The sequence below is a fragment of the Oncorhynchus clarkii genome, chromosome 13 (assembly GCF_045791955.1).
Source record: "Oncorhynchus clarkii lewisi isolate Uvic-CL-2024 chromosome 13, UVic_Ocla_1.0, whole genome shotgun sequence".
NCBI classification, from domain to species: domain Eukaryota; kingdom Metazoa; phylum Chordata; class Actinopteri; order Salmoniformes; family Salmonidae; genus Oncorhynchus; species Oncorhynchus clarkii.
Window position 1 is genome coordinate 13,958,135 of NC_092159.1, and position 27,441 is coordinate 13,985,575.

The window sequence follows — 27,441 nt, forward strand, 5'->3', positions numbered from 1 at the left end:
GAGAACAGTCTATGACTAGGGTGTCTGGAGTCTTTGACCATTTTTAGGGCCTTCCTCTGACACTGCCTGGTATAGAGGTCCTGGATGGCAGGAAGCTTGGCCCCAGTGATGTACTGGACCATACGCACTACCCTCTGTAGTGCCTTGTGGTCGGAGGCGGAGCAGTTGCCATACCAGACAGTGATGCAACCAGTCAGGATGTTCTCGATGGTGCAGCTGTAGCACATTTTGAGGATCTGAGGACCCATGCCAAACCTTTTCAGTCACATGTTGCACAGACCTGGACCTGGTCCAGAAAGACAACAATAGTCTGAATATAGACTAAATGAATGTGACCTATCCTCCCAATTGCTGATAATATTAAAGTAATCCTTCATTCACATTACCTTAGTGATGTGAACAAAACAGCCTCCATGAGTCAAAAGGAACACCAAAATATAATCGTATTACATACAGTGCTTACAGCCACCTTATCCACCAACTCTAATAGTTTTCATTCTGTTGCTATCATAAAGAAATACTGGAGTAATATTGTCTGTAGTCTACAAAATCTGGGGGCCAAAGAGACGTAGGGACAACCGTCGGCAGGAACATACCTTGAAAAGCCGGCGCCAGGACCATGCGGCGTTCATCAGGCAGATGCAGGCTCTCCGTGTGCCCCATGCGCCACAATCCTCCAAGCACCGTTTCGTGCATTGTAACCTGCATTCATAAAAGCCCTATCACCACCAAGAAGCAAAGGAGCCTCTACTGCTAGCTGCCTTTCAGTTTATTTTCCTCCTGGAAAAGTAGCCGGCAAAGCAGTCCAAGTGAACGAAAATGGCCAGAAGTGATAGGCAGAAAAGAGAGTTGAAGAGCGAATATGTGTTTTTGGACTCCGAAACGTCTATGGATCGGCAAGATTTTGATATGTCTAGATGCTCTATCAATGACGTATTCAACTCCAGAGACTGCGCTTCTTCTCCATTGAGTCAGATTGATACTTTTCTGAAAAACGTTCAAGTTTTGCTGGAAGCAGCAAGTTTTATCGAGAACGCCGAGAGGAAGGATGGAAGTAAGTTTATTTTGTGTAACGGTTTCCCCCCAGTAATATTCAGGGAAACAAGAGTTTCATTGTCAACAGACGCGAGACAACAAAGGGCTGAGTTCATTCAACTGATCTACTTATTATTCTCATGCATTATTATGCACTCGCGCTGATATTGCACTGCACTTATAGCCTAATATTATGAATGTAATACATTATCTATTACTTTCCCTGTCGCCTAGATTTCTGATATGATTAAAGAAATATGTATTGTTGTTGGTTGTACGTTTTTCTACCCCTAAAAAGCATAATTTGCTTTGCACCTGCTCACTGTAACAATTTCATATTTTAACCTAAATTCCTATTTCACCACATAGGCCTATTTCACCACATAGGCCAGGCCACTGACAAAGCCTAGATTGATTAAACCCCACAATGGTTTTGGGTGTGGGTGCACAGAACATTGTATTGGCCACTACTTTGAGATTAGATATATCTGACCACAGCATCGCAGCGCCCTCCAACTCATTTTTGGGTGACGTCATAGTGCCCCGCATCCTTCTCTGTAGCCTAAACAGCTCGATTGTTAGGGGGGAGAGATAGGCCTATTGTTAGATGTTTGCACATATTTTAAATAGGATGCTTTTTCTCACTATTTTGACGCTAGCCTAGAGCACCTGGTTTCAGTTGTATTGCTTTATATTTATGTTCATTGTGCAATAGTTTCACAATCTGTAAATCTCAATCTCAAAATGATTTTGTTGATTAGATGCTTGCCTACATTATTCGATTTTTAAAATAAAAAATACTTTATTTTGTACACTATTTATGTATCAGGTTATTGCAAAAAGTGTAATATAATAATTAAGTTTCAAAGTTACACAAAATGGATTACTATTCTCTTATTATCTAACAAATAATGAGATCTTTCGTGCAACACTTTCATCTCCTCTTTTTCCTACCCGATTGTTGTTGCTTCCTGATACTTGCGGGTTTTCCACATGGCGCGAAATCCCTTTGTGATTGGTCAAGTGCAAGTTCGCATGAGATGCCTGTCACAAGGTATCACCAATCGAACGTCTCCTTTGCCGTGATGTAATTTGTTGCTGGGCCTGGCTTCAGTCGGCTGGTACACCCCCACTCTGGTGTTGATTCATGGGACTTGCAGTCTTTTTTTGCCAGAAATGAAAGCGAGAAGAGATATGATCATCGAGAATAGCATACAGACCTGCAGTCCAGTGGACAATATTCATGTTTGATGTATTTATATATATAATATGACATTTGTAATGTCTTTATTGTTTTGAAACTTCTGTATGTGCAATGTTTATTGTTCATTTGTATTGTTTATTTCACTTTTGTATATTATCTACCTCACTTGCTTTGGCAATGTTAACACGTTTCCCATGCCAATAAAGCCCCTTGAATTGAATTGATCAGTAGAATAAAGACTACATATCCCATAAAGCTTTGCGTCGAGACCAGCCCCCAGCTTGTGATAGGTCTTCGCCCCTCAGCTGTGGAGCTGGGTAAACAAACTGGGAGGACTGAACACAGGCAGCAGCAGGGACTTTTCAGGCTTTGGGTGGACATTTGATGTAGTTTCTATTCATTTTATACCATTTGTAACTGTTTTTCCTGAATACTTTGCCACACTCGTTTTTCGATTTTTGAAACGGCTGAAAACCTGAATCACTAGGCTGCTAGCTACCTGTGTTGCATATTAAAACTGGGCAGATATTTTTCGACAGGGCTTTTAATTACAGAGCCAGCAAACAAAATAGCTAACAAGACGAAGACATTCATGAAGTAACGTTTTGTGTTATACTCAACGAGGAACAATTATTCCGATTTTGGATCTTGAACCGCAATAGTACCTGTCTTTGAAATAGTATCACAAGTTGTAGAAAGGTTTCGCTAACGTTCGCTAGCTCCAGCAGAATGACGGCAGTGCAGTTGATGAACATCCAGAGGTTATTGGAAGCGGCAGAATATCTTGATAGAAGGGAGAAAGGTATGCAAAATAAAAACACGTTACACATTTGTGGTTAGATTACTTTCATTTGATTATGTAGGTTATTTTGTGTCGTTTCAGAGTTGTAAATAATTTGCTTGTCATGTTTGACAACTTTAAAATACACCACAGACAAATGTAGCTAGGCTATGTGAGTGTTCTGTGTGTGTGTTGATGCTGTTTTCAAGCTTCATCGCCGAAAAACAAACGATTCATTCCGTTAACGGTAGATGTGTGGGTGGCATGAGTTGCCCCATATATTCAGATGACCTAGCACCGACATTGTATATATTTTTCCGTTGTTTACAAAATGTTGCATGTGGTGGGGGACGGTCCAACTCGCCCTAACCACAATTTTATTTCAACAGAGTGTGAACACGGATATGCATCGACGTTTCCGTCGTCAATTCAGAACACGAACTACCAGAGGCAAAATAAATTTCGAAACAAGAAGTTCCACAATAACCATAACAGGTAAGAAAAACGGCACTTTTGTTGATCAATAGCTTCAAGCATGCATGCGATGCCAATGTGTTATTTACCTGGTTATGTATGTTGATCTAAACAAATAAATTAACTGTCATTCATTTGACTTTCTCAATAATAAGCTGAATGACCGATAACAATGCTGCCATAATGTGATATCACTCGACTGTCAGTGCAACGTTGTAGCCTAACTGCTGGTAAAACAAGCCTAGATGTGGTTTCCACAACACCACTTGAATGTCTTAACCTACTTCTGCCCTCTGTCGCAGCATGTAAGCTCACTTATAGAACATCGTGGCATGTTATAAGCGGGAGTTAACATATATTCAGAGAAATTGTCCAAGCATAAAATATACACGTGGAATAAAGACCGTGTAGCCTACAGAGAGTGAATGTTAGGGCACTCTTTGCTTGGGGCATGGGGTAGCACTAGCAGATCGATGGAGGTTAGGGACTGGGAGAAAATTGCAGATGGAAAAACAGATGAACACCACAGGGTTTAAAATTATTTTATGTACAAAACAAATCATACTTGGTTATAATATAGTCGTTATTACAGTCTTACAACTGTTTGCCATTTTACAGTGTTGAAACATTGGTTAATTCTATATGTTGCTATACTCTTCCCAAGCTATAATATTTGGTTACTTTAATCCCCAACCCTGAAGGGAAAAAGCTCCTATTTGCTGCTGGTGTTATATGTAGGCAGGTTGGTGTTGTATGTAGGCAGGCTGGTGTTATATGTAGGCAGGCTGGTGTTGTATGCAGGCAGGCTGGTGTTGTATGCAGGCAGGCTGGTGTTATATGTAGGCATGCTGGTGTTGTATGTAGGCAGGCTGGTGTTGTATGTAGGCAGGCTGGTGTTGTATGTAGGCAGGCTGGTGTTGTATGTAGGCAGGTTGGTGTTGTATGCAGGCAGGCTGGTATTATATGTAGGCAGGCTGGTGTTGTATGCAGGCACGAGCAAGGTGAATACATAGAACCTTTTAAAAGACTGTCGATGTGGCTTTATGACCCCCCCCCCCCCCCCATTTATATGTGTAATCTGATTATAACTTAAATGTCTATGCAGTTTATTCTAATGTATAAACATTAGCCATTAGAATGACATTCTACAAAGAGCCTTAGATGAGATTGATACTACTGCACGTAATGCTCTTTCAGAGGAAAATGCATTGAAGACTAGAGGCTGTATAGACTCTAATAGCGTAAGGTGGTGTTTTCGGGTTAAGAACATGGACCGACTATTGTCCTCTACTTATACATCCATCATGGACAGCCAGCCATGATTCAATCCTACTGAGAGACTGAGAGCCTTTTTCATCTTAAACGTGAGAGGAATGAATAACAGGAACCAACATTTGACTCACAGCTATAGTGTCGCCTAGTTATGCATGGCAACGATAGTGATCAGATTGGCTCCGGTGTGTGTGTGGCCAGGTAAGGCCTCCTCATTTGTAGCATGTTGAGGCTTATAGGTGATGGGCTTATCTCACTCTCTCTGTCCCTCTTTCGCCCTATACAGCAGGAACATGTTTATCTCATCTTGCAGGGATCCTCCATTCAAGTCATCCGTATCTCTTGAGCTATAGCTACAGACATTCTGATCGCTCTCTGATAGCTGATTTGATGTGTCCTGTAACCTACTGTAGAGGGTGATTATACACTATTGTCTACTGTGTAGGCTAGTGCAGCCTTTCCCGAACTCGGTCCTCGGGACCCCAAAGGGTGCAACGTTTTGGTTTTTGCCCAAACACTACAAAGCCTGAACCAGGGTTCAAATACTATTTGAAATGTTTCAAGTAGTTTTAGAATTAGCTCAAAATGATTTCACTATTCAAATAAATATCACACATTTCTTTTTTTGGGGGGGGGGGGGGGTGTCCGGATAGTCAAAATTCTAAATAACCTTGACCAGTGATGCAAAATGCCACAACAGCACACCGTGCACAGTTGTTTTCATGGTGCTGTTTTGTTTTTTGTTGGCCAACAGTAGCCTGGGCTAACAGCAACAGTGGAAGAGGAGTCTGACGCTCGCCATCATGGAAATTATACTGTGTTGTGTATTGATCTAGGTCATGTCTGGTGGACCCTCCGTTGGTGCGTGGCGGGCTGGGGATGTCACTGATTCAGACTGTTGGTCGTCAGCCGCCATTAAGAACAACTCAATAGCAGCAGACACAGTTTGTCTGCACCTCTTTAATAGCTCTCCATCGTTTTTTTACAGGGGAGAAATAAACTGTCAGGGGCATAAAGTTTTAACGTTGTATACCAGACGGCTTTGTACAGTTTATGAGCCGAGCTGTAAATGTTGTGGTATTTACACAAATACATGGAGTCTGGCTCCTGGCTGGCTAGTGGACTATAGGCTCTATAGATAAAACCCTTTTGGATTCATCAAGATACGCTTGTGTGTGTGTGCTGGGTGTAGGTTGTGTGTCCATGAGTGTGTGTGTAGCCTAACACGCAGAGCCCAGCACTGCTGTTTATTTATACCACAGAGTTGCAAAAAAATTTTGGGTTGAGGATGACGTTTTTCTACATAATTATTTAAAGTTAGCACAGGAAATTGGTTGCAATCTTTGGTCTTGCTCGGCAATGATGGCAGGCTTAGCAGAGACCGGCTTCCCTGGTCCTGAGACCCTGTTAATGAGAACTGACTGTCACGGTTCAGTTGTTAACCCAGTCTTGCATACACAATAAACACATGAGCAGCAGCGGTGGTAATGTATTCTAATGGAGACATATGGTCTTTTTTATTTACATCAATAATTAAACATAAAAAAAGGATTTGGAGTCGCTCTGAAGAGGCGCCAACTTCCCAGAATCCCTTGTAACCTGGCAGCGTCTTTTTTCCTCCAACTCTGTCTTTCTCCTTCCTCTCTTCCGCGCTCGTCCCTTGTTCCCTGTAGCAGGACAGTCAGCTATCCAATCAGGTCAGCCACTGCAGGCAGAGGCCATTTTTTTGTGTGTGAAAATGTTGCGACTGTAATAGTCCCCCTCCAATAAAGAGAAGTGCCCATATGACCTGGGAACCAATAAACGGTTCCTCCCTGCGGCGAGTGGGTTGAGGAGCTGAGGAGGAATTTGTTTAAAAAGACACACACACTCTCATACACACACACACACTGGGCGGGCAGGCAGGCCATTTAGGCCAAGGCAGGAGGGCCTGATTATCTTCAATGTGTTGCCATACAAAGAGGCTCTTAGGGGACCACTGAATCACTTTGCATTATTAACACAGCACTGAGTCTGAGGCCTGGACTGACACACACACACGCCACACTCAGGCAGCCATATACATGGGGCTACATGGGCTATGCACTGTTGGAGGAAGAGGAGGTTGAAGTGTGTGACGATACAGGCCCTTTGTATGGGACTGAAGCCTGGCCGGGCGTATCGACCAATCGCACAGTTCATAGTGCACACTGACTCTCAGGCACGGTCTTGGTATGGTACATCACTGTCCAGCTGGCCCGTGTGTGTGTGTTGTTGGTTTGTACAGTACTTCTCAATTGGGATTAATTGATCAGTCCAATTCATTCTAATCAGACCAAGTCAAAGTAAGTGCATTATGGCACCAATACACTGTCGCCCTCAACTGAATCTGTGGCTGTTTGTTAAAATAGATAGGCCTATTGACTTTTGAATTGAAGCTTGTTTAATTATTGGATGCGTTGAAATGTCACAGGTCTTTGCGATGTGTTGGTTCCTTGGTTAACAAGTTCCTTTCTTGTTTTTCTGTTTGCAGGTCTACACATAATGAGTTGGAGAAGAACAGGTGAGTTGGTCTTTCATTTTCATACTTATTAGACATAAAACAAAAAGTAAACTTGTCCAAATCTATACTGAAAAGTCCAACTAGCCCCTCAAAAAAAAAAAAAAAGCACTTGCTCTTAGCTTGCCAGTTTCAAATCAAATCAAATCAAATTTTATTTGTCACATACACATGGTTAGCAGATGTTAATGCGAGTGTAGCGAAATGCTTGTGCTTCTAGTTCCGACAATGCAGTAATAACAAGTAATCTAACTAACAATTCCAAAACTACTGTCTTGTACACAGTGTAAGGGGATAAAGAATATGTACATAAGGATATATGAATGAGTGATGGTACAGAGCAGCATAGGCAAGATACAGTAGATGGTATCGGGTACAGTATGTACAAATGAGATGAGTATGTAAACAAAGTGGCATAGTATAGTATAAAGTGGCTAGTGATACATGTATTACATAAGGATACCGTCGATGATATAGAGTACAGTATATACGTATGCATATGAGATGAATAATGTAGGGTAAGTAACATTTATATAAGGTAGCATTGTTTAAAGTGGCTAGTGATATATTTACATCATTTCCCATCAATTCCCATTATTAAAGTGGCTGGAGTTGAGTCAGTGTCAGTGTGTTGGCAGCAGCCACTCAGTGTTAGTGGTGGCTGTTTAACAGTCTGATGGCCTTGAGATAGAAGCTGTTTTTCAGTCTCTCGGTCCCAGCTTTGATGCACCTGTACTGACCTCGCCTTCTGGATGATAGCGGGGTGAACAGGCAGTGGCTCGGGTGGTTGATGTCCTTGATGATCTTTATGGCCTTCCTGTGACATCGGGTGGTGTAGGTGTCCTGGAGGGCAGGTAGTTTGCCCCCGGTGATGCGTTGTGCAGACCTCACTACCCTCTGGAGAGCCTTACGGTTGAGGGCGGTGCAGTTGCCATACCAGGCGGTGATACAGCCCGCCAGGATGCTCTCGATTGTGCATCTGTAGAAGTTTGTGAGTGCTTTTGGTGACAAGCCGAATTTCTTCAGCCTCCTGAGGTTGAAGAGGCGCTGCTGCGCCTTCTTCACGATGCTGTCTGTGTGAGTGGACCAATTCAGTTTGTCTGTGATGTGTATGCCGAGGAACTTAAAACTTGCTACCCTCTCCACTACTGTTCCATTGATGTGGATAGGGGGGTGTTCCCTCTGCTGTTTCCTGAAGTCCACAATCATCTCCTTAGTTTTGTTGACGTTGAGTGTGAGGTTGTTTTCCTGACACCACACTCCGAGGGCCCTCACCTCCTCCCTGTAGGCCGTCTCATCGTTGTTGGTAATCAAGCCTACCACTGTTGTGTCGTCCGCAAACTTGATGATTGAGTTGGAGGCGTACGTGGCCACGCAGTCGTGGGTGAACAGGGAGTACAGGAGAGGGCTCAGAACGCAACCTTGTGGGGCCCCAGTGTTGAGGATCAGCGGGGAGGAGATGTTGTTGCCTACCCTCACCACCTGGGGGCGGCCCGTCAGGAAGTCCAGTACCCAGTTGCACAGGGCGGGGTCGAGACCCAGGGTCTCGAGCTTGATGACGAGCTTGGAGGGTACTATGGTGTTGAATGCCGAGCTGTAGTCGATGAACAGCATTCTCACAGTTTGGAGCTTTCCACCAGGCAACTTTACCCAGCAACAGGTTATTAAAACCAAAAGTAAGATTTGACCTAGTTCCTCTTAATCTAAGGACATTCCCTTCCTCTCTCCTATACTCCGCCTCTCTCTCTCTCTCTCTCTGCCCTCTCTTTCTCCCTTTCTCTGTCTCTGTGTTGTCTCTATCTCTGCCCTTTCTCTCTCTCAATCTCTATGCCCTCCCCCTCTCTCTGCCCTCCCCCTCTCTCTATCTCTGCCCTCTCTCTCTCTGTCCCCTCTCTCTCTCTGCCCTCCCTTCCCCTCTCTCTCTCTGCCCTCCCTTCCCCTCTCTCTCTCTCTGCCCCCGCTCTCTCTCTGTCCTCTCTCTTCTCTCCCTCCTCTCTCTCTCTCTCTGCCCTCTCTCTCTGCACCCTCTCTCTCTCTGTCTTCTCTCTTCTCTCCCTCCTCTCTCTATGTTGAGCCTCCACTGTACAGTACATTGGGTTCACTACTCTACAGTACATCGGGTTATGCAATGGGGCCATTGCTAAGGGCTTTGAGTTACACAGTTACAGCTAGGCAGGGTAGGGTAGGGTGCAAGCACAGCAGACTGGGCCTGAAACCAGAGGCATTTTCAGCGTCTCAAATGGCACCCTATTCCCTATAAAGTGTAATACTTTTCATCCGGCCCCATAGGGCACTATATAGGGAATATGGTACAATTTAGTCCCCTGTCAAAAATAGTGCACTGCTTAGTAAATAGGGTGCCATTTCAGACACACCCAGGGTTTCATGGTTGCTTTGTACAGACAGAACCCAGTGGATCCTTAGAAGCCCTTATCAGATTTGGAGTTCAGCCGCCCACTTTGGAGTGTTTAGGCTTCATCAATCGCCTGACAGGAGAGGAAGGTCTGGAAGGGTTCACCTGGAAACCATCAATAATACGAGGCTGCGGAGGATTTCTAGTAAAAACAAGCCCACTCATCTCATAATGTAGCCACAAGCAATCCGTTTAATTACATACCACCTCCTTATTTATTTTGTGACTTTTCTAAATGACAGGGACATTGGGAGAGGAGATGTGTTGGATGACCAACTAACTAGTTAAACAGATATGGTTATGATGTCATATCATCTCATGACTGTCCTGTGTTCTTGTGATACCATGCCATCCTACCATCCTGCCACAGAGACTGGTTCTGGCAGATAGTGCCCACATGGCTTTGCATCGTCAGTGCTGATGCAGCGTGTGGCTCTGTGTGGGTTGTGGCCGAGATAAGTGACTGAACATGTGAATGAATATGTGGATTATAATTAATGGATGTTTTTGTAAGGGAAATCAAGTCTGAAATGTCAAAGTGGAAATTACAAACTTCAGAAGCCTTTTTAAACCTCAAATACATTACAAGTAAAAAAATTTAAAAAAATTAAAAAGGGAAGATCTCCTACGACAGGGTGATCAAATTAAGCTCCTACATCTGTAGGCTTTTACCGGTGTAACTCAGTGATGTGCTTGCCTAGCTGGTTTGGAACATCCCCTGCTCAGTGCAGTATGCTAAAACAGCACTGTAGCAGCCAAGTGCACCTGGTAGTTGCTGTTGACAAGGTCTTCAACCCACCACATGACATTCAGACCTAGGCCACAGCGAGTGGTGTTGTTGCAGGGTAGATTAAGCCTAAAACAAATCAATATGAAATGAGAGAAATTAGTTTCATTCATGGAGCAATCGTAAACCGCCCCTTTAAGAAAAAACACGAAAAACTCTGAATATAACTTCTAATCCCTATATTTGCATGCCGTAAGCAAATAACGTACTTTATATGTCACGGGCCTAATAAGCCCGTTTGGCAGTGAATTGTCCAAGCCAGCCGCGCTGCACTCTGGATTCTGGCATGGAACACTCACCAGTTCCATTTTTCCACTAGTTCCATTCCATTCTTCTTGCTCCCGCAGCAGGTCCGTGAGGTGATAACCCTGTAGTGACAGAGCGACTAGTTCCATTCCATTCTTCTTGCTCCCGCAGCAGGTCCGTGAGGTGATAACCCTGTAGTGACAGAGCGACTAGTTCCATTCCATTCTTCTTGCTCCCGCGGCAGGTCCGTGAGGTGATAACCCTGTAGTGACAGAGCGACTAGTTCCATTCCATTCTTCTTGCTCCCGCAGCAGGTCCGTGAGGTGATAACCCTGTAGTGACAGAGCGACTAGTTCCATTCCATTCTTCTTGCTCCCGCAGCAGGTCCGTGAGGTGATAACCCTGTAGTGACAGAGCGACTAGTTCCATTCCATTCTTCTTGCTCCCGCAGCAGGTCCGTGAGGTGATAACCCTGTAGTGACAGAGCGACTAGTTCCATTCCATTCTTCTTGCTCCCGCAGCAGGTCCGTGAGGTGATAACCCTGTAGTGACAGAACGACTAGTTCCATTCCATTCTTCTTGCTCCCGCAGCAGGTCCGTGAGGTGATAACCCTGTAGTGACAGAGCGACTAGTTCCATTCCATTCTTCTTGCTCCCGCGGCAGGTCCGTGAGGTGATAACCCTGTAGTGACAGAGCGACTAGTTCCATTCCATTCTTCTTGCTCCCGCAGCAGGTCCCGGAGGTGATAACCCTGTAGTGACAGAACGACTAGTTCCATTCCATTCTTCTTGCTCCCGCAGCAGGTCCGTGAGGTGATAACCCTGTAGTGACAGAGCGACTAGTTCCATTCCATTCTTCTTGCTCCCGCAGCAGGTCCGTGAGGTGATAACCCTGTAGTGACAGAGCGACTAGTTCCATTCCATTATTCTTGCTCCCGCAGCAGGTCCGTGAGGTGATAACCCTGTAGTGACAGAGCGACTAGTTCCATTCCATTCTTCTTGCTCCCGCGGCAGGTCCGTGAGGTGATAACCCTGTAGTGACAGAGCGACTAGTTCCATTCCATTCTTCTTGCTCCCGCAGCAGGTCCGTGAGGTGATAACCCTGTAGTGACAGAGCGACTAGTTCCATTCCATTCTTCTTGCTCCCGCAGCAGGTCCGTGAGGTGATAACCCTGTAGTGACAGAACGACTAGTTCCATTCCATTCTTCTTGCTCCCGCAGCAGGTCCGTGAGGTGATAACCCTGTAGTGACAGAGCGACTAGTTCCATTCCATTCTTCTTGCTCCCGCGGCAGGTCCGTGAGGTGATAACCCTGTAGTGACAGAGCGACTAGTTCCATTCCATTCTTCTTGCTCCCGCAGCAGGTCCCGGAGGTGATAACCCTGTAGTGACAGAACGACTAGTTCCATTCCATTCTTCTTGCTCCCGCAGCAGGTCCGTGAGGTGATAACCCTGTAGTGACAGAGCGACTAGTTCCATTCCATTCTTCTTGCTCCCGCAGCAGGTCCGTGAGGTGATAACCCTGTAGTGACAGAGCGACTAGTTCCATTCCATTATTCTTGCTCCCGCAGCAGGTCCGTGAGGTGATAACCCTGTAGTGACAGAGCGACTAGTTCCATTCCATTCTTCTTGCTCCCGCAGCAGGTCCGTGAGGTGATAACTCTGTAGTGACAGAGCCGTGCGGCAGACAGAGATGACAGGGTAGGAGATGAAAGGGACCTGAAACCCAGAAACCACATTCCAGATGCTCACATACTGTAGCAACAGCCTCCACCGCCACCAGACTAGATAACGCCTCGGTTTCACCTTCTTTGATTATTTAGCTGCCTCTTATAAACCAGTTTGGCTCATACATGCAGACGTGAAATTATAGACTACTGCATTAGAGACAGAGTTTAAACTGGTTGGTTTAGCTTGTTTGTTAGGGTATGCTGGGTGCTTCCCAAAATGTCAGTTAACATTACACAAAACAAATAGTACCTAAGACAAATTATAAACTGGGTGGTTTGAGCCCTGAGTACTGATTGGCTGAAAGCCGAGGTACAGTTGAAGTCGGAAGTTTACATACACGTAGGTTGGAGTTATTTAAACTCGTTTTTCAACAACTCCACAAATTTCTTGTTAACAAACTATAGTTTTGGCAAGTCGGTTAAGACATCTACTTTGAGCATGACACAAGTTCATCTCTACAAACAATAGTATGCAAGTATAAACACCCTGGGAACACGCAGCCGTCATACCGCCCAGGAAGGTGACGCGTTCTGTCTCCTAGAGATGAACGTACTTTGGTGTGAAAAGTGCAAATCAATCCCAGAACAACAGCAAAGGACCTTGTGAAAATGCTGGAGGAAACAGGTACAAAAGTATCTATATCCACAGTAAAACAAGTCCTATATTGACATAACCTGAAAGGCCGCTCAGCAAGGAAGAAGCCACTGCTCCAAAACCTCCATAAAAAAAGCCAGACTACGGTTTGCAACTGCACATGGGGACAAAGATCGTACTTTTTGGAGAAATGTCCTCTGGTCTGATGAAACAAAAATATAACTGTTTGGCCAGGAAAAAGGGGGAGGCTTGCAAGCCGAAGAACACCATCCCAACCGTGAAGCACGGGGGTGGCAGCATCATGTTGTGGGGGTGCTTTGCTGCAGGAGGGACTGGAGCACTTCACAAAATAGATAGCATCATGAGGGAAGACAATTATGTGGATATATTAAAGCAACATCTCAAGACATCAGTCAGGAAGTTAAAGCTTGTTCGCAAATGGGTCTTCCAAATGGACAATGACCCCAAGCATACTTCCAAAGTTGTGGCAAATGGCTTAAGGACAGCAAAGTCAAGGTATTGGAGTGGCCATCACAAAGCCCTGAGCTCAATCCTATAGAACATTTGTGGGCAGAACTGAAAAAGCGTGTGCGAGCAAGGAGGCCTACAAACCTGACTCAGTTACACCAGCTCTGTCAGGAGGAATGGGCCAAAATGCACCCAACTTATTGTGGGAAGCTTATGGAAGGCTACCCAAAACATTTGACCTAAGTTAAACAATTTAAAGGCAATGCTACCAAATACTAATTGAGTGTATGTAAACTTCTGACCCACTGGGAATGTGATGAAAGAAATAAAATCTGAAATAAATAATTCTCTCTACTATTATTCTGACATTTCACATTCTTAAAATAAAGTGGTGATCCTAACTGACCTAAGACAGGGAATTTTTACTTGGATTAAATGTCAGGAATTGTGAAAAACTGAGTTTAAATGTATTTGGCTAAGGTGTATGTAAACTTCCGACTTCAACTGTATATCAGACCGTATGACAAAACCTTAATTTTTACTGTTCTAATTACATTGGTAACCAGTTTATAATAGCAATAAAGCACCTCAGGGGTGCCATGGCTAAGGGCTGTATTGTCCATATACCTCACCGCCTCAGGCCTAATTGCTTAATTATACCATTCGATTGTTTGTTTGTGGGGTGCTTCCTTGCTAGAGTAGTATGTCAGTTAGCATTTTGCTTACCAAATAGCCTAGCCCCTAATGCACCACTTAGTATTCTACTAACTAAACCCTACCATTAGCTTGTTTGCTATGCGTGATGCTAAGCTAAGTATTGCATGTACGGTATACATGCTGCTAGTGAGGGATTCAATGACAGTAGTCCCTATTGAACCAGCTGTGTGTTCAACAGGCCATGTTGTTTTATGATGTCTCTGTTTATGGGTAATCAAGAGGGCCAGGCTTTTACTCTGGAACATAAATCTAGAGATGCCGTCTCTCTCACCCCTCCCTAATCAATTTCAGATTGTGTATTAGGCCAATAACACACCGGACAATAATAAAAACTCCCTAAATGATATTGGTGGTGGTGGTTGGGTGCCGCTGAAATGATGTTTAGTTTTTACCCTCTACGCTTTATGACAACGGGTTGTGCAAACACACTCTCTCTCACACGCCTTTCAGCAAACAGATGTCTGTGGTATATTAAGGGTACAATCTGCAATATTTACTGCAGTTCAATTGCCATTTCAATTACCCACTACCCAATTACCCACTACCCATTGATTCTTGAAGTGGTCAGGGCTGCCATAGGAGTTCGGGGTTGTCCCTTTGCACTCATCTTTTCCCCATTGCGTCTGTCTGTCTGCCTGTCTGCCAACCCCTTTGGTGGCATCCTGTCTGGTAAGGATGTGCATCGTTCCCTTTCAAAGTGAATCGATACATATCTAGATACATCGGCTCTGATACAGGAATTATATGTTTTGGTTTGAAACAATTTGTTGGGATTGATGAGAGAACGATACGATACACCAACATTTTCCATTCTAAATTCAAATCTGCTGCTGATGGAGCCCATGAGCTGAGCCTCTCTGAGCTGGATCTGTGTGTGTGTGTGTGTGTGTGTGTGTGTGTGTGTGTGTGCGTGCGTGCGTGCGTGCGTGTGTGTGCGTAAATGATGTATGTCTATGGTGTATACTATGTAGGCCTCTGATCTGAACCATAAGGGAGACTAGGCATCTACCACCCCACTATCAGATTAGAGGGGTAATGTGTTTTTTGTACCGTCACTGTGTTTGAGCCAGTAATGTCAAATCTCCAAATCCAATGGTTTTCACCGCTTGGACGTTTTTCGTAGCAATCCCAGATCCGGGAGCGTAATCATAGCCTCAAACGAATTAGCATAACGCAGCGGACATGAATACCCCTAGAAACTTTTCCTATTCATGAAAATCACAAATGAAATATATTGAGACACAGCTTAGCCTTTTGTTAATCACACTGTCATCTCAGATTTTCAAAATATGCATTACAGCCAACGCTAGACAAGCATTTGTGTAAGTTTATCATGGCATAATGCTATGCTAGGCTCTGCTAGCAGCAGGCAACATTTTCACGAAAATAAGAAGCAATCAATAAGCAATCAAATTAAATCATTTACCTTTGAAGAACTTCGGATATTTTCACTCAGGAGACTCCCAGTTAGATAGCAAATGTTCCTTTTTTCCAAAAATATTATTTTTGTAGGCGAAATAGCTCCCGTTTGTTCATCATGCTTGGCTGAGAAATCGACCGGAAAATGCTATCACTACAACGCCAAACTTTTTTCCAAATTAGCTCCATAATATCGACAGAAACATGGCAAACGTTGTTTAGAATCAATCCTCAAGGTGTTTTTAACATATATATTCGATAATATATCCGTCGAGGCAATTGGTTTCTCATAAGAAGCGATTGGAAAAATGGCTACCTCAGTATTTTACGCAAGATTTTATGCGGGAGACATCATGTGACCACTTGCTAAATGTGGTCCCTTACGGCTATTCTTCAACAGAAATGCGTAAAAAGACATCACAATGCTGTAGACACCTTGGGGAATACGTAGAAAACGTAAGCTCATTCGTAGCTCATTCACATAAGGAGTCATTGGCATGAGGCGGTTTCAAAAAATGCGGCACTTCCTGATTGGATTTTTATCTGGGTTTCGCCTGTATCATCAGTTCTGTTGCACCCACAGACAATATCTTTGCAGTTTTGGAAACGTCAGAGTGTTTTCTATCCAAAGCTGTCAATTATATGCATAGTCGAGCATCTTTTCGTGACAAAATATCTTGTTTAAAACGGGAATGTTTTTTATCCAAAAATGTAAATACTGCCCCCTAGTCGTAAAAGGTTAAGTGAGCTTATTTTCTCCTTCTGCAGATAAGAGTTGTGTCTCCGGTAACTTGCTTCTATTCTGGTTAAACAGAACTTTCAACAGTGCATAGATAACAATAACCTAGCAAATTCCACAGGTTGTCACGCAACTAATAAAGCCTAATGTTTGCGCAAGATCAGCTGCCTACCTGGCGCTGGTCAGCACTCCAAGCTGGGCACAGTGAGCAGTTTGACTAGGCTTGGTTGTTCTGCATGAAAAATAACTTGTAGGTCAATGACTGTCAACACAGTAACAGGCTCAGTTTGACACTGAAGGAGAGGTCGCGTCAGTTGTCACAAAATATGAGAGGTATTTTCAGAAGGTAAAAACTAATATGAGCAGAACATTGTAGAGAACCGGCATTCGTTACGTTTGACTACATTTTCTGACCGATGAATGCTACATTTGAATCGGTTCTGAATCGGCTACAGTCTTATCTTAATCATTTGAATCAGTCTTATCTGAATCATTTGAATGGGGAACGATGCGTATCGGTGACTTGTTACATCCCTACTGCCTGGTGTTTGTTTTGGCTGGCCCACAGTCTGATGAGAATGTCCATGGCTCATTACCAGGGGACATTGGAATGGTGTGGGACAGAACGACGGCTGCTTCTGTTGTCACTCAAAACATTTCTTTGTGTCTGCTCGTGTTATATATTGGATAGCATGCATGTGATGTTCTGAACAATGCTGATGAAGCTTCTAATATAAAACTGTATGCCATGGCATTGTTGAATACTCGTTTCTGATTGGCTTGAAGGGCATTCTAGAGTGTGCATTATTCCCCTATAACACACAGTATATCAGCATGGTGGTATGTAATGGCTTTAGTTCATTCTTACATGTTCTATGTTTGAGCTGCTTTTAAAAGCAAGCTAGGACTGATGGTTTGGTTAGCGTAATTACCAAGTCTTATTTGTTTGGTTACCAAGGCAACTACTGTAGCTATCTAGTTAACTAAGCTACTTCAGTGGAGGCTAAACACATTTCTACATACAAATACAAATGAACACATTTGTAGCTGCAAATGTGTTAAATTATAGCCATGGTATAAAAGAGGTAGTCAACTCTGGGTTCTGTGCGTCCTCTGGAAAAGAATGCAACTCCGTGGACGGTCAGTTTCACTCCGCGGACGGTCAGTTTCTCTCCGCGGACGGTCAGTTTCACTCCGCGGACGGTCAGTTTCACTCCGCGGACGGTCAGTTTCACTCCGCGGACGGTCAGTTTCACTCCGCGGACGGTCAGTTTCACTCCACGGACGGTCAGTCTCTCCCCCCTCCCTTTTCCATTGGACGCATTGCCCCTCATTGATTATCCCTTATGTGTTGCATTCAATTGAACATAAGTTCAGAAGAACCTCTCGTCTTCTCTCAGCGGAGTATTCAGAATGACTTTAGGGGAGCACAATAAGACAATGAGACACAATACCAAAGTCGTGACTTCACATTGACAGCTGTTTTTGTCTTTTGGCCCAGGCTTTAGTACTCTCACGTGCTTGGGCCTACATCCTTCATGGCGTGTGAGAGCATAGTTTGCCCCAATTCTCCTCCGACCATAGCAACAACAATACCCACCCTCCCTGTTGTCAGGCCTTGCAGCCAGGCCCAAACTGACCCTAGTTGGGCTTCATCCCAAATTGCAACATATTCCCTATATAGGGCACTACCCTATCAGCTCTGGTCAAAAGCAGTGCACTAAATAGGGAATAGCATGTGATTTGGGACCTATTTGTTCCTAGTCAACCAACTTGATGCCTTGTAAGCTTTTCTTGGCTCAGAAAAGCAGCTTAAGGGACTTGATCTTTGGTCTGGCGAGCACAGCAGAGTCAGAGTGGAGCACAGCAGAGTCAGGGTGGAGCACAGCAGAGTCAGGGTGGAGCACAGCAGAGTCAGGGTGGAGCACAGCAGAGTCAGGGTGGAGCACAGCCGAGTCAGAGTGGAGCACAGCAGAGTCAGGGTGGAGCACAGCAGAGTCAGGGTGGAGCACAGCAGAGTCAGGGTGGAGCACAGCCGAGTCAGGGTGGAGCACAGCCGAGTCAGGGTGGAGCACAGCCGAGTCAGGGTGGAGCACAGCAGAGTCAGGGTGGAGCACAGCAGAGTCAGGGTGGAGCACAGCCGAGTCAGGGTGGAGCACAGCCGAGTCAGGGTGGAGCACAGCCGAGTCAGGGTGGAGCACAGCCGAGTCAGGGTGGAGCACAGCCGAGTCAGGGTGGAGCACAGCCGAGTCAGGGTGGAGCACAGCAGAGTCAGGGTGGAGCACAGCAGAATCAGGGTGGAGCACAGCAGAGTTCAATAGGCATTTCTAGCCGTTAGCATTAGCAAAGCTAGCAAAGTTATATTCTGTTATAGGAGTTAGTTAGCGGTTAGCATAGTGTAGCATTAGCTGATCTGGCTGTGAGAGTGTGCAGGGTGAATAGAGACAGAGAACACCTGTCTCAGGAAGGGCCTGACTCTGAATGACACATCGCGTGCACTTATCCACTCACATACACAAACCTAGATGTACTGTGTACACACAGTCCTACATCAGCTCATTACACACACACACACACACACACTCCGTGGAGGAGACACAGGAGAATCTCTAGGTCATCCTCGTTACGCATGTCTTTCTGACTGCCCTACATTCTCCCTCTGCTGAGTCGCTCTGTAAGAGCACGCTGGTTTAGTGAACACACACACCCTCCAGCTGGATTAGGTGCCGGACACTCGTCCTTTCTTACCTGACCTTTGACTCCGGATATCTTTTCACCTCCTTGTTGTGCCCTTACACAGGGGATGTTTGTGTTTATACAGGATATTAGCTCGTACAGCATTCCAAGATGTGCAGGATACGGGAGGGCCAGTTTGTTTCGGGATTACACACTGATGTTTGTTTAGAAGGATAGAAATAGAAACGTGTGTTGATTTGTTTTTGGAATATCTCCCTGATAAGTCTGTAAAAAGTTTTAAAATGACACAAATTGATACCGACAGTGCTTTCAATCAAATCAACATCTCTCCCTCTTTCGCCTTTTACCACAACTGATACCTTATGTGGTGGCATTTTAACAAGCACCGCGTAACGATCGTGGGTCACGCTTCTTGACAATCCAAACCCACATCCCAAGGGGCTGTTTAGTTGGAGTGTTCCAGGACGGAATGCACTAATGTTCCGTCCTCTCCGCTACTGCTGCTGATGCTAGTCTAGATTTGTGTCCCAACTGGCACCCTATTCCCTATGGGCATTGGTCAAAAGTAGTGCACTGCATAGGGAATCGGGTGCTATTTGGAACGCACACTAGAGAAGCGTGTCAGTCGGTTAGCATTCCAGCTAACCAAATCATCCAACGTTAAAGGAAGAACTAGAAGCCTGTTGGAAATGAACCACCTCAATAAATCTGTCTGGGGTCTATATTTAGACAGCTAGAGGGGAAACTGCTCCGTTTCCACCAATCATGGATTTTTAAGGATTGTTGCCCTCCAATCAAAATGCGGTATCTTCTGACGCCATCATATCCTTCCTGGTTGGTTTGCGTGGGCGGTGGAGTGTCATTGTTTACAGTTAGTGGTCCGGAACAGGGACAGAGCTTATAGGGTCCTGGGTTGGTGAACTACTGTATCTAGACTCTGTTACAAGGCAGGGTTAAGTGGATATGCTTTTAGGCTTTGAGGCGGGGGTGGAGAGACAGCTGTGTGTGTGTGTGTGTACAGTATTAGCATAAACCAGAGCAGCGTGAGATGAGAGAGGATAGCAGGGATAGCAGAAGGACAGTTGTGCCCCAGAAGCCAACATCTGGTTGGTTGGATGTCGGAGGGATCTCCCTTGGTTTTATCTGTTTCAGCCCAAAGCGGTGTTTTAGGACAGTAAAGCCTTCTGGGTATTGGAGTTTAATCTAAAGCTCCTCTGACCTCGGGTCACTATAGAAGGGGGGGATGGAGGCATGGGAAGATAGGGAGGCATGGGACGAGAAGGAGGGATGGATGGGGAGTGATAGAGAAGAGAAAGAGATGAATGGATGGAAGAAGGTGAAGCAGGGAACGATAAAGGAAGGGATACATACGGGTCACCGTGGAGATAGAGATTGAGGAGGGAATGCCACACTTCTTGTTTTGAGTAGTAGAGGGTTTGTGGACGCCAGAATCACATGGGTCTGCTCTCTCTCTCTCTCCCGTCCCTCCCCATCTCTCCACCCCTCCATCCCTCTCTCCAGTGGACCAGATTAACAGCTACAGAGCAGAGTGATATTAGGCACGTGTGAACTAATCCATGTGTGTTAGTGATGGGCTTCAGCTCCAGCCCCTTAGTCCCAGTCTCACTGGGGCCCTGCCTGCTATAACCTCCTGGACACTGCACAGCTGGCATAGCCTGCAGAACCCCCTCCTCTACCTCTAGTCACCCCCCACTCTGACTATTTCTAACTCTCTCTCTCAATGCAAAAGGCCAAAGCAAGTGACATAGACAATAAACAAGTATCTCTCTCTTTCACATGCCTACCTCTCTCTCTTTCTTCAAGCTCTCTCTTTCTCTTTCACTCACTTGGTTTTTAGTTTTTACTGTACACCAGCTCTCTATCCCTTACATTCCACCCTCTCTCTTCTCTCGTAATGTTTCCTTCTCTTCCCTCCCTCTCCGTGTTGCTCTGTTGCCATGCGTCATTGCAGATTCCTCTCTGTGGTTTGGCATGGGTTCAGTGAACAGGCGTGATGTGAGGTGGAACAGACTACGGTGAATATCTGCCCGCCAGTTATCCTACAATTGGTTTGATTTACCAACCAACCCTCTTCTGTACGAGTGAGTGATGTGGTGCGGGGTTCCCGGATATTCCAGGTGTCCCGTGTTGATTCATCCCAGTGGTTTTGAACGCAGTTCCACTGTGGCTCCAGACTAAACAACCCAGTGGTTGTCGGGATGGATCCACAGGATGTGCTGCTCTCGACCAGCCAATCAAATCTCAAAGGAATGAAGAAGTCTAAAAAGGGAATGATTGATAGCCAAAAGAGAGAGAGAGAGAGAGACACACACACACACACTGAATACCACCATACCCACACACTCAAAGTGATAAATCCCACCTCCACAGAATAGCTATATTCCCAATGTTTCTCTGTCATTCCGACATGGAATTTGGGTCACCATCCGACTTAATTCCGAGAGGGAATTCCGACTCCCGAGACTTACTAACCAGCCTCTCAGATCCCCAGTGAGTGCAGTAGGCTGTTACACTTCTACACTGAACACATTCCACATTCCTTTCATTCTTCAGTGCTGTTTGTTACATATATAACAATTGCCTGTCAGTGAAGAACTCAAAAGGACGATTGTCCTCACAGGATGTCCCCGACTCAGAAGACAGCGAAGGAGGGATCTCTCTCTTTCTCTCATTTACTATGTACCAGTCTAAGAGTCCCAGATCGTTTCTTTCTGTCGCTAGTCAGCTAGACAGGCTTCATGTCCTTGTGTTTGTTGTCTTTTGTCCTATTGGCTTAATGAGGGTTTTCACTATACAAGGATGTTGTCTATGTTATCTCGACCGTGAAGAGCTGGAGCACTCTGTCTTTAGTAGCCCAGCTAACGATGCAACGTTCCATACATTTCTGTAGGCTTCAGATGCTAGTTTCTGGGCAGATTACACAGAGACGGACGAGTTAGATCTTTAATGACGGTCTCTCCCCCCTCCCTCTCTCTCTCTTTCTCCATCTCTTTTTCCCCCCTCTCGGTTTCTCCCCACCTCTCCTTCCCCCACTACTTATTGTATGCCCCCCCTTCTCTCTCCCTACATCCATCCCTCTCTCCCATCTGTCTATGTTTTATAATAGATAACAGTAAAGTGTCCTCCAGTCCTTTAGTGTAAAGAAGCCATTGGCAGGACAGAGAGTTGTGTGTGTGTTTAAGCCCAGAAACGTGGCAGATCACGATGTCACCACTGGGCCAGATATTACAGTCCACCGCTCGCCAGGAATATCAATGTATTTCTTTATTTACATTCACGTCTTAGCTGTCGCTCGGATTTACATCCAATTTGCTTTGAGGGGGGACAGTGACACTTCCTATTGTCCTATGGGAAGGTGGCTCTGTGTCGATCAGCTGTATGATCTGTCATTGGCATAGAATAAGTAGCCTTTTACTAAGGAATCAAATAGGGAATCGCACAGTAATGAATTGAATCAAATAGATCATAACATGTTTATTTTGCTCTTTGATGATCATGGCAGTATGGTTCTTTAGGACATTCTGTTCCGTTTAGAAAACCATCTGTTTGCTACAAATAAAACATTTTATAAACTGGGTGGTTCGAGCACTGAATGCTGATTGGCTGACAGCTGTGGTATATCAGACCGTATACCACAGGTAACCAGTTTATAATAACAATAAGGCACCTCAGGGTCTGTGATATATGGCCAATATACCACTGCTAAGGGCTGTGTCCGCGTTGCATCGTGGATAAGGACAGACCTTAGCCGTGGTATATTGGCCATATAACACACCTCATTGCTTATTAGCATTGCTTAAATATAACATTGGAAAAGGTCAACCTAGTACAGAACCTCGAAGTGACATTGACTGACTCTTCCTGGTGTGGTCGTCCTATGGGAAGGCTGTCATATGTTGAGATGAAGGTGCTTTTGGGAGTTAACCACGTGGGTGCTTCAAAACAAAGACTAAGTGGGAGTTAACCATGTGTTTTAAGCATGGAGAACAAACCGTCCATTAGGCTACGTGACATTAAGCATGGAGAACAAACCATCCATTAGGCTACATGACATTAAGCATGGAGAACAAACCGTCCATTAGGCTTCGTGACATTAAGCATGGAGAACAAACCGTCCATTAGGCTACGTGACATTAAGCATGGAGAACAAACTGTCCATTAGGCTACGTGACATTAAGCATGGAGAACAAACTGTCCATTAGGCTACGTGACATTAAGCATGAAGAACAAACCGTCCATTAGGCTACGTGACATTAAGCATGGAGAACAAACCGTCCATTAGGCTACGTGACATTAAGCATGGAGAACAAACCGTCCATTAGGCTACGTGACATTAAGCATGGAGAACAAACCGTCCATTAGGCTACGTGACATTAAGCATGGAGAACAAACCGTCCATTAGGCTACGTGACATTAAGCATGAAGAACAAACCGTCCATTAGGCTACGTGACATTAAGCATGGAGAACAAACCGTCCATTAGGCTACGTGACATTAAGCATGGAGAACAAACCGTCCATTAGGCTACGTGACATTAAGCATGAAGAACAAACCGTCCATTAGGCTACGTGACATTAAGCATGGAGAACAAACCGTCCATTAGGCTACGTGACATTAAGCATGGAGAACAAACCGTCCATTAGGCTACGTGACATTAAGCATGAAGAACAAACCATCCATTAGGCTTCGTGACATTAAGCATGGAGAACAAACTGTCCATTAGGCTACGTGACATTAAGCATGGAGAACAAACTGTCCATTAGGCTACGTGACATTAAGCATGGAGAACAAACCGTCCATTAGGCTACGTGACATTAAGCATGAAGAACAAACCGTCCATTAGGCTACGTGACATTAAGCATGGAGAACAAACCGTCCATTAGGCTACGTGACATTAAGCATGGAGAACAAACCGTCCATTAGGCTACGTGACATTAAGCATGGAGAACAAACCGTCCATTAGGCTACGTGACATTAAGCATGGAGAACAAACCGTCCATTAGGCTACGTGACATTAAGCATGGAGAACAAACCGTCCATTAGGCTACGTGACATTAAGCATGGAGAACAAACCGTCCATTAGGCTACGTGACATTAAGCATGGAGAACAAACCGTCCATTAGGCTACGTGACATTAAGCATGGAGAACAAACCGTCCATTAGGCTACGTGACATTAAGCATGGAGAACAAACCGTCCATTAGGCTACGTGACATTAAGCATGGAGAACAAACCATCCATTAGGCTACGTGACATTAAGCATGGAGAACAAACCGTCCATTAGGCTACGTGACATTAAGCATGGAGAACAAACCGTCCATTAGGCTACGTGACATTAAGCATGGAGAACAAACCGTCCATTAGGCTACGTGACATTAAGCATGGAGAACAAACCGTCCATTAGGATACGTGACATTAAGCATGGAGAACAAACTGTCCATTAGGCTACGTGACATTAAGCATGGAGAACAAACCGTCCATTAGGCTACGTGACATTAAGCATGGAGAACAAACCGTCCATTAGGCTACGTGACATTAAGCATGGAGAACAAACCGTCCATTAGGCTACGTGACATTAAGCATGGAGAACAAACCGTCCATTAGGCTACGTGACATTAAGCATGGAGAACAAACCGTCCATTAGGCTACGTGACATTAAGCATGAAGAACAAACCGTCCATTAGGCTACGTGACATTAAGCATGGAGAACAAACCGTCCATTAGGCTACGTGACATTAAGCATGGAGAACAAACCGTCCATTAGGCTACGTGACATTAAGCATGGAGAACAAACCGTCCATTAGGCTACGTGACATTAAGCATGAAGAACAAACCATCCATTAGGCTTCGTGACATTAAGCATGGAGAACAAACCGTCCATTAGGCTACGTGACATTAAGCATGGAGAACAAACCGTCCATTAGGCTACGTGACATTAAGCATGGAGAACAAACCGTCCATTAGGCTACGTGACATTAAGCATGAAGAACAAACCGTCCATTAGGCTACGTGACATTAAGCATGGAGAACAAACCGTCCATTAGGCTACGTGACATTAAGCATGGAGAACAAACCGTCCATTAGACTACGTGACATTAAGCATGGAGAACAAACCGTCCATTAGGCTACGTGACATTAAGCATGGAGAACAAACCGTCCATTAGGCTACGTGACATTAAGCATGGAGAACAAACCGTCCATTAGGCTACGTGACATTAAGCATGGAGAACAAACCGTCCATTAGGCTACGTGACATTAAGCATGGAGAACAAACCGTCCATTAGGCTACGTGACATTAAGCATGGAGAACAAACCGTCCATTAGGCTACGTGACATTAAGCATGGAGAACAAACCGTCCATTAGGCTACGTGACATTAAGCATGGAGAACAAACCATCCATTAGGCTACGTGACATTAAGCATGGAGAACAAACCGTCCATTAGGCTACGTGACATTAAGCATGGAGAACAAACTGTCCATTAGGCTACGTGACATTAAGCATGGAGAACAAACCGTCCATTAGGCTACGTGACATTAAGCATGGAGAACAAACCGTCCATTAGGATACGTGACATTAAGCATGGAGAACAAACTGTCCATTAGGCTACGTGACATTAAGCATGGAGAACAAACCGTCCATTAGGCTACGTGACATTAAGCATGGAGAACAAACCGTCCATTAGGCTACGTGACATTAAGCATGGAGAACAAACCGTCCATTAGGCTACGTGACATTAAGCATGGAGAACAAACCGTCCATTAGGCTACGTGACATTAAGCATGGAGAACAAACCGTCCATTAGGCTTCGTGACATTAAGCATGGAGAACAAACCGTCCATTAGGCTACGTGACATTAAGCATGGAGAACAAACCGTCCATTAGGCTACGTGACATTAAGCATGGAGAACAAACCGTCCATTAGGCTACGTGACATTAAGCATGGAGAACAAACCGTCCATTAGGCTACGTGACATTAAGCATGGCGAACAAACTGTCCATTAGGCTACGTGACCTGTTGAGTCAGTTAGTTGGTCAGGTGCTGCTGGCACAACATGTGACCTGCACCATAGCAGTCACCACGTGACAGCACAGTGAGCAGTCGGCCTAAATGAAAGAGAAAGAGAACAACACACACACACACACACACTGAACCACACAGGGCATCCTTACCAGAAAAACAACATCGCCATTGTGTTGGTAGCGTGATTCAACATTGGAGCCTGTGTTCGTGTTCGTGTGCGTGTGTGTGTGTGTGTTTGTGACTATGATACAGTAAGCTAACTTGTGTTTTTATAAGACGGGTGGGCGTGCACGTGACAGAGAGCAGGGTTCATGTACTCACACGGCTGCATGTATGTAATATTTATGTAACATGTATGTGGGCTGTGAAGAGTGACTGCCACATGCATATTGCATTTCACCATCTGCAAAATGTATGGGGGGTGGATCAACGCTCTGCATGTTTGGCCCATATATTCATTCCAGATTATTCCATATGATCTACAGGGGCGTATAGCGATTTCCCAAGAGTACACAGCTAAGCCAACATGCCCTGTTTGATATTTTTTGTGCTTAAATTATAGATTTAACCTACACTTGAGTGTACAAAACATTAGGAACACCTGCTCTTTCTATGTCATAGACTGACCAGGTGAATCCAGGTGAAAGCTATGATCCCCTATTGATGCCACTTATTAAATCCACTCCAATCAGTGTAGATGAAGGGGAGGAGACAGGTTAAAGAAGGACTTTTAAACCTTGAGACAATTGAGACATGGATTGTGTCTGTGTGCCATTCAGAGGGCGAATGGGCAAGACAAAATATTTAAGTGTCTTTGAACGGGGTACTGTATGGTAGCAGGTGCCAGGCACACCGGTTTGAGTGCGTCAAAACTGCAACACTGCTGGGTTTTTCACACTCAACAGTTTCTTGTGTATCAAGAATGGTCCTCCACCCACGGAACATCCAGCCAACCTGACACATGGAACGCTTTCCACACCTTGTAGAGTCCATGCTTCAACGAATTCTGAGGGTTCTGAGTGCAAAACGGGGGGTGCAACTCAATATCAGGAAGGTGTTCCTTATGTTTTGTACACTCAGTGTATATATTTTTTTAAATGTCCGCTTCAATGAAATCATACAGAACATCTGTGTGTGTTTAGTGTGTATAGCTCTCAATCTTACTGCTCAGTAAAATACATGAAATAGTTCCAATCTATTTGGATTTAGGCTGTGGGGCCTCAGATAAGGCTGGACGAAGTGGTGGATTTTATTATCCTTCCTATCCCTGGAAAGAGACATGG

At 44.8% G+C, this 27,441-nt stretch overlaps 1 protein-coding gene across 2 annotated transcripts in view; it reads left to right on the forward strand.

Moving 5' to 3' along the window:
• Positions 1 to 734: 734 nt before the first annotated feature.
• The window catches only part of LOC139424439 (max interactor 1, dimerization protein), a 45,514-nt gene continuing 18,807 nt past the window's right edge, over positions 735 to 27,441 (forward strand). Inside the window, exons 1-3 of one of the 2 annotated variants that reach the window (XM_071176257.1) lie at positions 735 to 1,054; positions 3,410 to 3,515; positions 7,279 to 7,308. In XM_071176257.1, coding sequence (XP_071032358.1) covers positions 820 to 1,054; positions 3,410 to 3,515; positions 7,279 to 7,308 — 371 coding nt within the window. In that variant the 5' untranslated portion in view covers positions 735 to 819. Of the gene's footprint in view, positions 1,055 to 2,546; positions 3,042 to 3,409; positions 3,516 to 7,278; positions 7,309 to 27,441 lie in introns of those variants that run through there. The other variant, XM_071176258.1, reaches the window with a different exon arrangement.